Here is a 17,019-nt window from a genome sequence, read left to right on the forward strand (position 1 = left end):
AGCTAACCAGTTGAAAGTCAACAACTATCGTCTGGTCTCCAACCTTCGCTTCCTGGCGAAGGTTGTTGAGAGTGTGGTGGCTCATCAGCTTCCTCTGTTCCTGGAGGAAACTGATTACCTGGACCCGTACCAATCGGGTTTCAGGCCCGGGCACAGCACGGAGACGGCATTGGTCGCGCTGGTGAATGATCTCTGGCGGGCTCGGGACAGGGGTTGTTCCTCTGTCCTAGTCCTATTAGATCTCTCAGCGGCTTTTGATACCATCGACCATGGTATCCTACTGCAGCGTCTCAGGGGGTTGGGAGTGGGAGGCACCATTTTACGGTGGTTCTCCTCCTATCTCCTGGGCCGCTCACAGTCGGTGTTGACAGGAGGGCAGAGATCTGCCCCGAGGCCTCTCATTTGTGGAGTTCCTCAGGGGTCGGTTCTCTTACCCATCCTGTTCAACATCTATATGAAGCCGCTGGGTGAGATCATTCGTGGTTTTGGGGTGGGGTATCATCAGTACGCTGATGATACCCAACTTTTCTTCTCCACCCCGAACCAACCCAGTGATACCCTCACCGTAATGTCCCATTGCCTGGAGGCGGTCTGGGTTTGGATGGGGAGAAACAGGCTTCATCTCAATCCTGCCAAGACTGAGTGGCTGTGCATACCGGCATCTCGGGTTGACCAAGTTATTCCATCATTAACAATGGGGGGTGAGGTGTTACCCCCCGTCAATAGGGCACGCAACTTGGGCGTCCTCCTGGATTCACGGCTCAGTTTTGATGATCATATAGGAGCCGTGACCAGGGGGGCTTTTGCCCAGGTTCGCCTGGTGCGCCAGTTGCGACCCTATCTGGACCGAGATGCCCTACGCACAGTCACTCATGCGCTCGTGACCTCCCGTTTAGACTACTGCAACGCTCTCTACATGGGGCTGCCCTTGAGGACCACTCGGAGGCTTCAACTGGTACAAAATGCAGCCGAGCGAGTTGTGATGGGAGTTTCCCGTTACTCCCATGTAACACCTCTGCTCCGCGAGCTGCATTGGCTTCCAGTTGCCCTCCGGGTGAGATTCAAGGTGCTGGTGATGACCTATAAAGCCCTATATGGCTTGGGTCCAGGATATTTGAGGGAACACCTGCTGCCGGCATCATGCTCCCTTCGTCCTGTGCGCTCCCACAGGGAGGGTCTTCTCAGGGTGCCGCCGGTCAAAGAATGCCGGCGGATGACACCCAAGGGGGAGGGCCTTCTCTGTGGGGGCGCCTGCCCTCTGGAACCAGCTGCCTGTGGAGCTTAGGACTGCCCCCGACCTTCGATCATTCCGCCGAGACCTGAAGACCTGGCTCTTAGAGCTTTCCAGCTCAGGCTGAGTTTTAATTGGGTTTTAACTGGGGTTTTACATGTTGAAGGGACCTAGTTTAATCTTTTTAAAATTGGTCTTAATTTTTGTATTAATGTTTTAAAAATTATACCCTGTAAACCACCCTGAGTCCTTCGGGAAAGGGCGGTATATAAATTCAATAAATTAAAATTAAATTAAACTAATGTTTATGCCTTGTATTTTGATAAGGTAACATGAAAAAAATCATGTCAGTTCTCTGCAAGATCAATGGTCAAAAGAAAGGGCCAGATTCACATGAAGTCAAACAAAGCACAAAATGTACAATGTGGGCAAATGAATCTAAGCACAGAAAATCTGTTATCAGTTTTGGCTAAATGAACATGGGGTGGTGTAGATAGCAAGTCTGTTTATTGTAGAAAATAAAAGAGCTGTAATAGTTCTATGTTCTTTTCCCTTAATGCTTTATTACATTACCCAACACATTTTATTCATATACTTTTCATGATAATTTTTTTTGCATTTATCTTATTAATGTATTTGGCTCAAGTTATTTGTATGACCAGCCATTTGCAAATATTTATAGATTTATTAGGCTGAATTTTCCTTTGAAAATTGAAGCTGATACACACACACACACACACACACACACACACACACACACACACGTGTGGGTGTGTGGGTGTGTTGGGGGACCCTGATCTATTCAATATGAATGAAATATTTATTATTATTATTATTTGGATTTATATACCGCCCCTCTCTCGAAGGACTTAATGAGGTTCTAAATGGTAGCCTTATCTTTTCCAGTTTGATCAGACCTAAGAAAATTTGTTGCAATGAAGGCTAAACATAATTACAATTGCAGGTATGTTAGATTGTAGAAAAATAATAAACTTGCCATGAAAGAGACTCAATGAACTGAAGATCTATTTTTTCCTAGTTTCTTTCCTGCCCTAAATTGTAGATTATAACTGATAGCTCTGGTGAAAAGTAAATTAAACAATATTCAACACCTCTGATCTAAAAGACTCAAAAGCAAATTTAAAACAAATTAAAATATTACAATTGTGAAATGTTGTTCATGAAGAAAAAAAGGAAAATGATAACCAGGACCTAAAGATGCAGATCAAATCTACTGCACTGATAAGCTCTATTTATATTTTAACTTTCTTTAAAGAGTGAACATTAGCCCAAACATGAATTATTTTCCTAGGGAGACAGAACATAACTTCAAACTTATACAACAAAAATGTAGCTATTTTAAGTGGCCACCAATCATTCAGAATAATGCAGAATAAAAGTTTAAAATATTTTCGCCCAGAAACACCAAGCTTTTCATCCAATAAAGATATTTACTGGCAAGCTTTAATATCCGTACAACATAAACAAGATAAACAAAAACATTATTTTTTAAATTGCTCTGCTTTACAAATGAGTACGCAAATATGGTACCTCTTTCATGGGAAAAGTTACCATTCAATATCTACAGTAATTAAAGTATAAAAAGCCAGATTCAAAGCAAGATATCAACTGTCAGCCACACAAATATTTAACTGCTTTTTATAAACTAACAAAAACATTTTGGAAAGGAAACAGAAAACTATATTCAACTTTTTAAAGAAGCACTTTGTTGCTGCTTTTCTAAGTATGGTTTACATAAGTAAAGGATGGAAAGTTCTACTGAAAGGGGATTGAGGGAGGGGGAGAGAGGGAGGGAGGGAGAAAGAGACAGAGACACACAGAGAGAGAGAGAGAGAGAGAATGAGAGAGAGAGAGAGAGAGAGAGAGAGAGAGAGAGAGAAATGAGAATAATTAATTGACTTCACTTTGTTGGCAATATTATAGAACTTTCTGTTTGAGACCTTTCCTTGCAAGTTATCATATAGAGTCATAGCTCTTAGCATGCTGAAGACCAAAGTATTACCTAGAGCAGGGGTCAGGAACCTGAAACAGTGAAAGAGCCACTCGGAACCGGTTCCCTCACAAAAGGAAAAACTCAGAGCCGCAAAAAAATGTGTACACATGCGCGTACATGCGCACATGTGCAGAACAGGGTTTGACTGAAGAGTGGAGCCAAGGTGAGATATGCACCTACCCTGCATATTTGAATTGATTGGTTGAACTTTTTTAGTCCCACTTTTTTTTTGGACTGCACATGGCAGAGGACTGGGAGCCGCAGGAGACGGCTGAAAGAGCCGCATGCGGCTCCGGAGCCGCGGGTTGCAGATCTGTGACCTAGAGCTTGCTGAAACTATAAACTACAAAATCAGGAATATCACTAAGTGATTATAAGGAGACTGGGGAAAAGTGGGGGGGGGAGAGAAGCAGAAATAGACATAAAAAATTAAGAGATAAAGTCATTTGAAAGCTTATCTCAAAAACATCAACTTAGCCCAGGTGTTGAAAAAAACTGGGAAGATGCATTTTTTAACTATTCAAAGAAACTCTGCTTTAATTAATTCAATAAAAATGAAAATTTCCAGGATTCTGAATTTACTGCAAACTAACATTAAATATATCTTACTGAAATCTGCGTAATTTCCTTTGTGGAAAAAAGGACTTTAAAGTTTTTCTTACTATTAGAACAGAGAGAAAAAAATTAATGAATTTGATCCAGTAGATTCAGGAAAATTTAAAGAATCTCAAAAAATGGTATGATTAAAAAAAGTAATTACAAGACTAATAAATAGCCACAATAATATTTTATTGTTAGAAATGGTGGGCAATTAAAACAGAGGAGAAAAGGAAACTTTTGTAAATTTGTATAATAAATCAACATTGCCCAGTTGTGTAGAATTTGATATAAAGTGTTATATTAAATTATCTCTGCTGAGAGCTTCTACTGATGTCAGCTAGGACAGACTCGGGGAATTGTTTCTCTCTTCCCCTGGGTCCATTTGGTGGGTCCAAATGGACTGAATGCTGCCCTGTAGGGGTGGCCCTCAATGGGTGAATGTCTGAGGACTGTGGCTAGGTGGTAGCTAGACCGCTGGTCCCAACAGAGCCCCTGGAACCGGCAGGAAGAAAGACAGAATGCACTTTGCGTTCCGCCATTAGTAGCTGTTTGATAGAGGCAGGAGAACGGCAATTGAAAGAGCAATCAGCTGTTCTGGGTGAGGATTTTCCTTTCACTCTCCCTACAAGCCAAGATCTTTAGAGGAAAGCACCTTCCCAGCCCTTGAAAGCAAAGCCCTTACTATTAGGGAGGGGGGTGGAATTTTTTCCTTTCATCCCCTCCCTCCCGAATTAGAAGCGATGGTTTAAGCTTTTGGCTAAGTGAAAACTTTACTTTGTTACAAGGCTGTCTGTGGCATAAAAGTTTGGGAAGCTTTCGTTTTGATAGGACTGGGCATTTTTTGTTGAAAGCCAGCACAACTTCTATTTTTCCCTTTTCTTCCCTCCCTTTTTATTTTTATTTATATTTTTTTAAACCTTTTAAAATCAAAAGTTATATATAAATTCTTTTCGTCTCTCTTAGCAAAATGGGTGGGAATGGACAGTTAGTGCCATCTACTGGCAAAATTTGAAAACTACATCCATCTTTCCTCAACGAAGTTACCTATGCCTGAAACTTGGCTGTTTGCCCAGACATTCCTTTGAAGGGAGTTGGAGACTTTTTTGCAGAAAGTCCCTGCTCTTTTTTTTTTTACCTCTCTGGTGTGTTTCTGTTGTTCTCAAGATAGACTATTGCCTAAACAAATTGAAAATTTTGGACTCCCTTGCATTATAAATATAGAGAAGCCTGGAATCCTTATCATTGGTTTTTGAGTATAATTTTCTGGATTAGTATTTTGACAATTTTACCTATTTTACTACATTTTACTTATTTTTATTACCTACTTTTACCATTTTTTAATTTTAATTTTTGTCTTTGTTGTCTTATTTTCCCCCCTTTTTGTGTGCCTTCTCTATTTTTTCTCTTTTTTTCTTTTTCTTTTCTCATTTTTATGCTCTTTGAGGTAACCCTTTTTTTCCCCTACTATTTTTCCCCTACTATCCCTTCCACTTTTTTTGGGGGGGGGGATTTTCATATTTCTTACTATTTTTACTACTTTGATGGTTCTTCTCTCTTAACCATTAGGAGACTATTGGATTACAAAATCTGTCTATTGCGCAGAGACACCATACAACCTGAAGACAAAGATGAGTACTTATAACTTATCCAAACTTGGGGAAAAAGGTTCTTCTGCCCCGGCCTCAACTTCTACAAGCCCAGTCTACCACAAAACAATTACTACAATGTTACAACAGGAGAAGACCGATACCCAACAGAAGGACACTCAAGCAATTCTACAAGCAATCCAGGATGCTAATGCTGCCCAGTCTGCTACAGCATCTAAAAATCATGAAGAGCTGAAAAGTGATTTGGATAAAATGAACCAAAGAATTATTAATATAGACTCCCAAATGGAAGAATTTAAAAAGACGATTGCAGAAAATTAACAAAGAATCCAAAAAATGGAACACAAGTCAATGGAGGTGGACCAGAAATTGGAAGACCTGAAAGATGAAAACCAAAAACTGATGCAAATTAATGGAGAACTGGAAGACTCTTTGGCTGTTATAGAAATGGAGTGAGCATCATACTTTTTAAGATTTCAAAATATACAGGAAGATAAGGAAGAGGATCCTTTAGAACGGATGACAGAGTTGCTGGCAGACGTACTCGAATTTGGGAAGTCACAAATGGCAGGGGAAATGGACCAGGTATATTGCGTTAACTCCAACTATGCTAGAAGAAATAAGGTGCCCAGAGCAGTGCATGTCAGATTTTTAAAAAGAGCTATAAGAGATGAGATCCTGAGAAAAGTAAGAGATGAACCGCTGAAATACAAAGAAAAAGAAATTGTGGTTCTCACGCAAATCCCTAGAAGGATAAGAGAGGCTCGAAAAGACTACCAAGTTTCTTTTAACTAAGAAACTTGTTGAAAAAGGAGTGAACTTCAGATGGTTGACTCCAGAAGGGATTTTAACCTACTGGGATACGAAAATATACAGACTTGATACACCACTTAAAGCATTGGAGTTCTTTGATAGCCACACAGCCTTTCTGGAGAGAGATGACTAGCATATAGATTGAGAAAGGAAAAAGAAAAGAAAATAATAAAGAAAATCCAAGATACAAAAGGAGAAACACAGTTTCAAAATGATGAAATGAGAAAAATTGTGAAAGAATATTATGAGACACTTTATAAAGCAAAGGAAATTTCTAAGGAAAAAATAGAGCAGTATTTAATAAAAGCAAATCTACCAAAAATTCTTCAGAATATCCAAAATATATTGAACGAACCAATAACAATGATGGAGACTACAGAAGCTATAAAAAGGCAAAAGAAAAGGACAAGACTCCGGGGCCAGATGGACTGCCTGCAGAATACTACACTGCGTTACAAGAGGTGTTTACTCTGATCTTGAAAGAACTTTGTAATGAAACTCTTCTGAAAACCAAAATACCAAAGACATGGACTGAAGCTAATATCGCTTTAATTCCCAAAGAAGATGTAGATTTGATACATATAAAAAATTATAGACCAATTTCATTGCTAAATGTAGACTATAAAATTTTTGCTTCGATAATGGCAGAAAGAACTAAGAAATTTTTGATTGAATTTATACACAGAGATCAAAATGGTTTCCTTCCTAAAAGACAGATAAAAAAAAATTAAGAACAATCTTGGACGTTTTAGAGTATTATGAGGTCCATCCAGGCAAACAGATGGCTTTGATATTTCTTGATGTGCAAAAGGCGTTTGATAACTTAAATTGGCAATTTTGGTAGGGAAAGAATAAAGCACATAGATATTTTCAGAACCATGCTATAAGAAATGCACTTCTCTTAGAATGGGAAAAAGTAAAAGAAAAAAATTATACTAAGATACCCGAATGGCTCTCAACAATGGAAGCTTTTGCTTACCCAAACTTGATTAACTATGATAAACTTGTAACATAAAGACTTACTAGATAATGAAGGAAGATTGAAATCTAGACAAGACTTACAACAACAAGGTATTGACTTACCACGGTGGCCATATTTACAAATTCAATCGAAATATGAAAAAGACGTGAAAGCAACGGGGCTTTATAAGGAACAGACAGAACTTGATCTTACATTGTTAAAAACAGATGAAAACCTGATTTAAAAAACTCTATAGATTACTGCTTAACTTAAAGATGGAGGAGGAACAAGTTAAATAAACAACGATAATATGGGCAAAAATGTTGGTCATACTACAGAGCTTGAAGAATGGAAAAAGCTATGGGATAGAAATATTAGATTAACCAAAACTGTATCATATAAAGAAAATTTGTATAAAATGTTTTATAGATGGCACATGACACCAGTGAGACTACCTAAAATATTTAAAAATACTTCAAATGTTTGTTGGAAATGTAAGCAAAGACCAGGTACTTATTATCATATCTGGTGGACAGATCCTAAAGCAAAAAGGGTTTGGCTTAAGATACATTTATGGTTAGAGAAGATGATTAAAAAACAAATAGAATTTAAACCAGAATTGTTTCTCTTAGGAATGACAGGCCCTAACTATTATAAGGAGAGTGGATACTTAAATATTACATGCAGGGCTTTTTTTCTAAAAAAAAAAGGTGCTGGAACTCTCATCTTGTTAATCTTTTATTTATATATCTTTTATTTTATTTATATATTTAATTATATAATTAAACAATTATATATTCAATTCTTAACATACATTTAATTTATTATATTTAAGGCAAATGTTCATAGAAAATTCCAAACTTTTGTCCAATTCTCGTCTGGCAAATCTTCTTGACTCCTTTCCTTGCTCTTAGTATCTGTGGCCAAATGTCGTCCTCTGAGTAACCACAGATCAATGTACTTTGAAGGATTGAAAAGTCTCAGAGGTGGTCCAACAAGTTTGATGAACAAAAGTGCTGAAATTGTCTTAGTCTTTAACGAAGCTCTTGTTGGGGTGGCAATTAGATTCAACTGTGAAAACCCACGTTCACTTGAAGAAATAGGAATGGTATTCAGAGTCCGTATCAAATGCAACAGTTTTTCTGTATATGTCTTTTCGAGAATATATTCACGGGATCCATGAATCATTTCTCTTTCATTTAGTTGCAGTCTGATTGATAAGTTTCTAATTTCCACTTCTCCAAATGTCAGTTGAGTATTAACATCTTCAGGCCAATGTTTTGATCAAGTACGCGAGACCAATATGCCAACGCATTGTCTTTACTATCAAGTAATCTTTTTTCAATTGACTCTTTCAATTTTGTATAAAATATACTTGGGTCAATGGGAGGATCCTTTTTTGAATCTCTTTTGTGAAGTAAAACTCCACAAAAGCGAAGATCACTTACAGCAGCAACAGCACATTTATAATAGGGCCCAAAGTTTTGTCTTTTTTCTTCAAAAACTTGTACCAGTATTTTTATTTTCTTTAACCACAGTTTTCCTCATTTCTTCACTTATATGATTAACAATATATAATCTTAAAGGGCTTGCCATTGTGATAGAAGATTGTTACCACTGTTCCAGGGTTTGGCTAACTTAAATAAGCACAGCATAATTAGATTTATTATTGCTGCTAAAGCTATGGATTATGGATTCACATTTCCCATGGATTGTCTTCTGTCCATGGGAGGGAAGCTTGGTAGATTCTAAATTTCATAATTTTAGTTATTCCTTTGTGGCAGGGTATATATGAGAACAAGCTGCAAAGGTCTTTAAAAACATGTTCCTCACATATTTATATTTTTGAATCATAAATATTAAATCTTTTTTCTTTCCAATGATCCAAACTAATGCTTTAGAAATATAATTTCCAGTTTTAGCTACAGTAAACAAGCAAATTACACTAAAGCTAAATTTATCGTTACTTGTTAAAGATATTTACTATATTTCAGAATTAGTATTCTTTCAGTCACAATCTTATTCCTATTCAATTTGGCTGATGTTAAAATGTGATGTAAAATCATAAGCACATAAAAAGAAAACAGCAGAAACAGCTGCAAATTAACTCAACAGTTCTATGCTTAGCAACATTTCCATTTAATCAAAGTCCTTGCTCTTTCCATATCTATTTCAGGGTTTACTTTCTATATACACAAACAATGGGAAATGAGTTTCTGGGCTGGTTCAAATTTTTTACACATTCCAAAAATTTCAGGTAATGTATCTGTTCCATATAAATATAAAAGCATGATAGGCTCTGTATTTGTACAATGGCCGATTATCTCAGTGTGCAGAAACGTGGATAACTACAAACAGAAGTTGCAAGCCCTCTCCTAGACTTCAGAGTCATCCTGGTCAGATAGTCAGCATATAAATTTAATAAATAACTTTTTTTTCAAATGCCCCTATCAGGAATTGAATTTGAATGAAGTTTCAGAAAAGCAAATGTTCTGTGCTGGTGGTACTAAGCTCCCAAAGATCTAGCATGGGATAAATGAATTCTTCCTAATAAAAATAACTTCCTGCCTTTTTCTAATCATCATTTCTTCCCTACAGCAATTTGAAAAGTAAAACAAAGTGAAATAAACCACTACTCCCTTCATGCAGGGAAAATTTCCTTGAGTCATACTTGGATATCCTATTTGCAAATAATATCTTACTTACCTAGTTGAGATGGTGTAGTTGGGGAGGAGTTGGGGAGCCTTCACTGCAACTTGCCTGTGCAACATTTGCCAGGTCTTTTGGCAAGCTCAGCAGCAATTCCTATTGGCTTCCAAAAGCCAATAGCATAGCTGACTCAGGAATTCTGGGAGTTGAAGTCCATGAGTCATAAAAGAGCAAAGCCTGCAATAGGTTTAAGCCAATAGCAGCACAGCTTGTGCAATTTTTTTTTTTGCAAAAAAAGGTGCCAGAACGCCGTTCTAAGTGTTCTATGAGAAAAAAGCCCTGATTACATGTATTGATAGCAGCGAGAATTACGTATGCCCAATATTGGAAAAATGAAAAGTCACCAACTGAAGAAGTATTAATTAAGAAAATATTGGACTGTGCAGAAATGGATAGATTAACTTTAGAGATTAAAGAGTAAGAGTATTCAGTTTATTACAGAACTTGCAATAAATTTTATCAATGGCTAGATAAACGAGTTAGAGAGAAAGGAATGTGATATGCAACTTTGAATTTATTTGACTAAGAATGTTATCATACGTTGAAAATTTAGTATTGTTTTTGATAATTTATTATATCTATCAGTGTTATTGTTAGCCTCATTATCTTTATTTATATATATTTACCCAGACAACAAGCTGTTTGCTAAATATTGAATGTTATTGGGGGAAACCCAAACCCTTACCCTTAACCTTTCCTCTACCCTACCCAAATCCCCATTTCCCTACCTTCCTTTTTAACGCTATAAAAACTAATAAAAAAATTTTCAAAAAAAATTATCTCTGCTTTTGCCCAGTGATATCCAGATTTTTATAACTCTAATCCAGATAGACATGGCATAGCAGAAGCTAGCAGTGCTTTCAAATATAGAATGCTGTCACATAATTTTGTGCAATAAAAATGGACTGAAGAAAATAATTAATTTTGAAAAGTAGAATACTCAACATTTTAAAGTAAAGATAACGGTTTCCCCTGTCCAATTGTATCCAACCCTAAAGGAGATTGTCCAATTTTACAAGAGCTCACATAAAGAACTGCCCCCGACCTCCGTTCATTCCGCCGGGACCTGAAGATCTGGCTCTTCGAGCTCTCTGGCCCAGGCTGAGAATTTTAGTTTTAGTTTTAATTTTAATTTTAACTGGGGTTTTACTTATGCAGGGACGAATATAATTTTTTTAATCTGTTTTTAACTTTTGTATCTTTGTTTTTAATCACCCTGTAAACCGCCTTGAGTCCTTCGGGAAAGGGCGGTATATAAATGTAATAAAATAAATAAATAAATAAATAAATAAATAAATAAATAAATAAATAAAGTGCCAAAAATCTTATAAAATCTGATGTTATGGCAGAACTCTGAAATGTTTTTAATTTTAGAATAAATTTATTTTCACAATTCTTAGTTTGGGGATTCTGTAAGATATTATCTGGAGTTGCCACTGTCCCTTAATATCAGTTAGTCAATATAATTATGTCTCTTAGCATGCTTCTCACTATATCTGCAATTTATAGTACTTTAAGTACCACTGAAAAATATATGTGGAGCCTTTTCCATTAAAAAAAAACACCTGGTAATAAGAATGTGGTATTATCACATATCATTATTCTATCCAGTCCAAAAATGTTATAAGAAAATCATGGAAAGGCTTTGAGTTACCAATAGAAGAGTATATGTATAGCTCAGGGTTGAACTGTGGGGTCCTTGGTGCTGTCTGAGCTTGGTGATTTTCTTGCAGATGTTTCATTACAAAAATAGGTAATATCATCAATGCATCATTCTAGCACTGATAGTCATACTATATGCAAGTATATGCAAGAAAACAACTAAATTCAGAAAGCACCATGGACTCCGTATGTTTTAGACTGTTTGTCTACCTATTAGCATAATAACTGTTTCAAAATAATAGGACCAAGTCTGCTGTGAAAAAGAAACTGTCACAGGTAAAACTGAGTTCAGAATGTCAAGTCTGGCAGTGGCCAGAGACAAAAAAATCCAGAAAAGTTTCCCAATGCATCCCTTTAGGACAGGGGTGTCAAACTGCCGGCCCACGGGCTGGTTGCATCATATGGAGACCGCGCCAGCCCCAGCTCCAGCAATGCAAAAAACGTCACGATATGTCGCGATACGTCACATGACATGGCAAATTTGACACCTATGCTCTAGGACTTGCAGCTGGGCAGTTCCTTGGAGTGCTGACCACCTCCTCATTCTGATTTGCCTGTCTCAGTTCTTAGTTTTATAAGTGGTCCAAAATAAAATTGCTCTTATTTTTTTATTAAATTTGTTAATTACCCCAATCTTAGGAAACAGAATTTCATTTCTATGGCATTTCTAAATGTCTTGATGTCTTAAAATATGGATTTCTTACTTATAAGGCTTATACATTCTACTACTCTACTTTAAGTGCTGCTACCTTTTGTTCTTTTCAAGCTGTTACAGCTAACAAGAAATACAGCCTCAACCACAGCTGCATTCTCAGCCACTTGAATGCCACTAAAACATAATTATACAATCCAGACTGGTACAAGCTTGCTGTTCACAACAGAAAAGGTTTTTTTAGTCCTTATGTGACAATGCCATACTTTTAAAAGGAAACAATACTTCACTCTTTGCTCTTTTATCATCCAGGTAAGAAAAACCTACTTAAAAATGCAGGCTACTTGATAAATAATGCCTGTTACCCCTGTAACTAGTTTAGTTCTTATCTGAAAAAAATACTTATTTCAACAATATCCCTGCCAGGAGCTTCTATTAATAATATATGAGAAAATATGTTCCTGGAAAAGCAGTTAGTAAAAAAATTAATCTGCCTTGTTAGCTTCCTTTTAATTAGCATTTGTCTAATGTTTAGCAGGATGAAAGCTATAAACACTGTCAAATAAATATGTTGTGAAAGAAAACTTGGACTAGAAATATGTCAGAGATGGTCATTCTGGAAGCCATTCAATTGGTCCCATTTGGATTTTCAGAATTTTCAAATGAATACATGAGATACACGCAATAACAAAACAGTGAAGCAAGTCATTTGAAACACTATCAACCTTCATTCATTCATTCACTAGGGCAAATTAACTTTCCGTGGCACTCTCTTCATAATTTGGAAGAAGTTTTTTAAAACATGGTATAGAAAATATTTAAAATATAATAATATATTTCTATGATCCTCCTTTAAGAGTTTTCCCCTTTTATATTTACCACAAACATTCCAATTCAAATCTCAGACTCAGTAATCTCAGTAATATAATTACTATAAAAAGTAGCTCCTTAGTTAAATACACAAAGTAGAATTTTTACTTTCTCAACAGCTATGTTTCTCAAAACAAAGTTCCACCTCTAGCAGCATGATTGCAAATTTTCCTCATGCTTCAAAAGTCCAGGCTTACAAAATTACAACACTTGGAATCCAGAATGTGTGTGTGAACAAGTATAACAGAATCGTTCATGTTGTAGTTGTAGAACCCTGATAAGGCTTATTATTTTCTAACATTAACCCAAGCTAGTAGGATTTCAATCAGCATAAATAACAATTTCAATTTCAAGATCTCTGGGGTTTTTCAGAGTAAAAAAAATTGCTTTGATGCCTTGAGGAAATGATATTGCTTCTCTCTTAATAATGCAAACTAACTTAAATCAGCTTTCCATTGCTGCATTTCAAATCTCAAATATTTTATTCATACACACTTAAATTAAATAGAGCCTAGCTAGGGGTTTTTTGGCACAAAGTATAAACTCCTCACTAAAAACGCTCTTTCTGAGATTGCACAAGGCTGGAACCTACAGAAACAAGGCAGGCAGCTCAAACAACAAATGTTTGGTTTTACAAAAGAACAGAAACTTTGTTTATAAAAATTATAAAATTTATTGGCTGCCATCTTTTCTCATGGTTAAGTGGTTAGTAAATCATTGTAATCAGCATTGAACAGATATTTGTAAGATGTTCTGCCAAATCTTGATAATTTCTTTGCCATTTATTGATTCTCTACAAGTAATTAAATGTCTTGAAATGCCTTGAGAAAATGCATTGAATTGTATACAGATTAATTCAGGGCATGAATATTTCTTTCAATGATATGTTTCTTATAATATTTGATATTAGTATATGTATTTTCATCAGCAAATAGAATACAATAGTAGAAATCCTTATTGTGAAATTATACAGTTAAATTAGATAACCCTACACTATAATGTGCATATGTTGCCCTTGTTATATAAGATAACAATAAGAGGTTTTGGGATTTGGTGTCTTGCCCAGAACTTACAATCTAGGCATATATATTTATATATGTCCTAATTTTACACTATTCAAGTTATAGTAAAAAGCTAAAAAATCTGTTGTATCATATTTGCAAAACCATGCCATTAAAACTAAAAAACCTCAAAATGTGGTTTAACAATATATTCTGAATTCTGCTCTTTAGCTAGCAAAACTGTACTTTTATCAAACTGGTAAAATCTGTAGTTTTTGATGATTAATATTGTAATCTGATAACTTTGCCCATGTCACTGGAGGTGATGAAAGCTGAGTTAAGACATCAAAGGATCTTTTTGCCCATGGTGAAATATATATGAAATCCACTTCAGTTTACAAAAGATGCATCCAAAACCTTTCAAGAAAACATGGGTAAAATATCAAACATTGTATTTCTGGAGTACAGTTCTTGAATTATGAGAAAAAAGCAAAGCTATTGAAAGTTATAGTCTTCATCTGCTAGTCCTATCTTATTTTAGACAAACTATCTTATAGCACAGGGGTGTCAAACTCAATTTCATTGAGGGCCGCATCAGCATTGCGGTTGCCCTCAGGGGGCCGGGTGGGTATGGCCAGGGTGGGCGTGGCCTACTGGGTGGGCGTGGCTACATCGTTCACATCAAGGGTGCCTATGGGGGGCCCGGGCAGGAGTGGGACAGATCTGAGGGTCTCTGGCAGAAGGAGGGTCTCTGGGCCAGGGCCAAGGCAGTGGGGGCCGTTCCCTCACTGTTTCCAGGATGGCTTCGCGGGCCACATGAAACCACTTCGTGGGCCGGATCCGGCCCCCCAGGCCTTGTGTTTGACACGTCTGTTATAGCATAATCTTCTAAATCTTTGGCTAAGTGTGTAAGCCCCATTCTTCTCTTCTATTATTCAAGACTTGACTAATTTTAATGTTTTCTCATAAAACATAAACCCATAAAATGCTCCATATTCTCAATCCATCATAAATATTTAGACTTTCCCAGCCAAAATTGCGTATTCCTGACACTAGCTGTTAGAACCAAGAAGGACATGGAGACTTACTTCAAAGCAGTTTCCTTTACTGTTTCTCACCTACAGACAAAAATCTTGCCAACCTGAAGCAAAGTTCTTGCATCATTAACTTCTTGGGATTTAACCCTCGCCTTGACCCTCTGCCTCCCAACCAAATTATCTAAACTTTGCTGTCTCTTTGTCCTCTGGTATGTAGCCCCTCCCTCCTGGAAATCCAGATTACTTTTCATTATAGTAGCCCATGAAAATGCAATAGAAGTGAAGTTATATTTATTTCCATTTGGAGATGCCAACAACAATCCATTCATTTCTGACATGGCTAAAATGCTTTTATTTCCTATTATTGGAAGGTATACTTCTACCTCTGCTATTTTGCTAGAGTCATAATGTTTCTTACCTCATTGCATTTGTTCACTCGTCTTGCAACAATCAGTTGAATCATTCCCCGTTTATTTCCCTCTGTGGACATGGACCTCCGCAGAGTTTCCATGGCATCTTGGTTCGTCTTTCCCAACAATGATTCTCCATTTACTGCGATTAATTGATCATTCACTCGGAGTCTTCCATCCTAACAAGTAAAAGGGAAATTGAGACTTATTAAAGGTTTCTTTTGGGCTTTAGTAATTTAACAAAACCGAACAGAAAAAAAACATAACAAAAATTATGAATTTTTCATGCATATGTGTGAGTGTGCATGTGTGTGTGAGAGAGAGAGGGAGGGAGGGAGGGAGAGGGAGACAGACAAAGAGAAATTTTACATAACAGGTTCAATAAAAGATGACCATATTTTATCAGAATCATACAAATATAGTGCATATAGTGCATATATTCATTCATAAATTGCAAATAATATAGTCAATTCACTGGGATAGCTTAAATATCCAATGTTGCATATTTAGTCTCTTGGCAAAAGTAAGGACACAGGGCATCCACTTCCATTGTACAGCTGTCAGTTTTCATGTAGTACACATGAAAATAATGTTCAAAATAATGTGTATGTTCAAAAATATTACATGAATATTTAAATAGGAACTTAAACTTTTCCTTAAGATCAAATTAATGTATATAATAACTTTTTGCCAAAACATAACTTTGGAACATTATAAAAAGATATGTTTTAATAAAGCATTGTTCTTACTGCATCTCCAATAATTTAATGATCTACTAATATAGAAGACTTAAGACAATTGTGACTCAAATTTCCAATGTTAAGCAAGATGGTTAAGTGAATCGCACACCTAATTTTATTACCTTTAGATGCAAGTAATTTCTTATAACTGAAAAAGTTATGCAAAGAAAACTTAATTGTAATTTCACAGATTATAATCTTGACATGTGTAATGAAATCAGTTCATCACATTTCTTTCTCTTTTTGGCCCTTCTTGCATTGAGATAAAGGTCAACTGTAAAAAGGAGATGCGGACAGAATCTCTTGTAAGATTTCTATTAACGTAGCTTTACAAAAAGTAGAACTGGCTGATAAGGTTTTATTTCCTGTCTATGTAGCAAGGGTGAAATCATAAAATTTATCAAAACAAGATTCTCCCGCCATCTTTTTCACAGCCCAAAATACCAGAAAGAGTCCCTCCTGAGTTTCTTGCCCTGATCATTTTGCTGTGCTGCCTCTTATCTGAATGTTTCCTAGACAGCATTCCCCTATCTCTCTTTTCCCACATACCATTTCACACTCTGACTGGGATCACCCATTATATTAAATCATGCTGAATAGGTCACAACAGCTAGATGCACGCTAAGTCATAAACCATAGCTTATAAACCAAAATGGTTACTGTTCCCCAATAGTTTAAGCCAAAATTGACCAAATAAACTATTACTTACTAC

The 17,019-nt window shown here is 36.4% G+C and overlaps 1 protein-coding gene across 6 annotated transcripts in view; it reads right to left on the minus strand.

Annotated features, from left to right (window-relative positions):
* Positions 1–17,019, minus strand: part of PARD3 (par-3 family cell polarity regulator) — a 663,866-nt gene that overhangs the window by 224,310 nt on the left and 422,537 nt on the right. For all 6 annotated transcript variants that reach the window (XM_081345247.1, XM_081345245.1, XM_081345244.1 and 3 more), the window contains one exon: positions 15,576–15,746. In XM_081345247.1, the coding sequence (XP_081201373.1) occupies positions 15,576–15,746 (171 nt within the window). The remainder of the gene's footprint in view (positions 1–15,575; positions 15,747–17,019) is intronic.

The sequence above is a fragment of the Vipera berus genome, assembly GCF_964194415.1.
Source record: "Vipera berus genome assembly, chromosome: Z".
NCBI lineage: Eukaryota > Metazoa > Chordata > Lepidosauria > Squamata > Viperidae > Vipera > Vipera berus.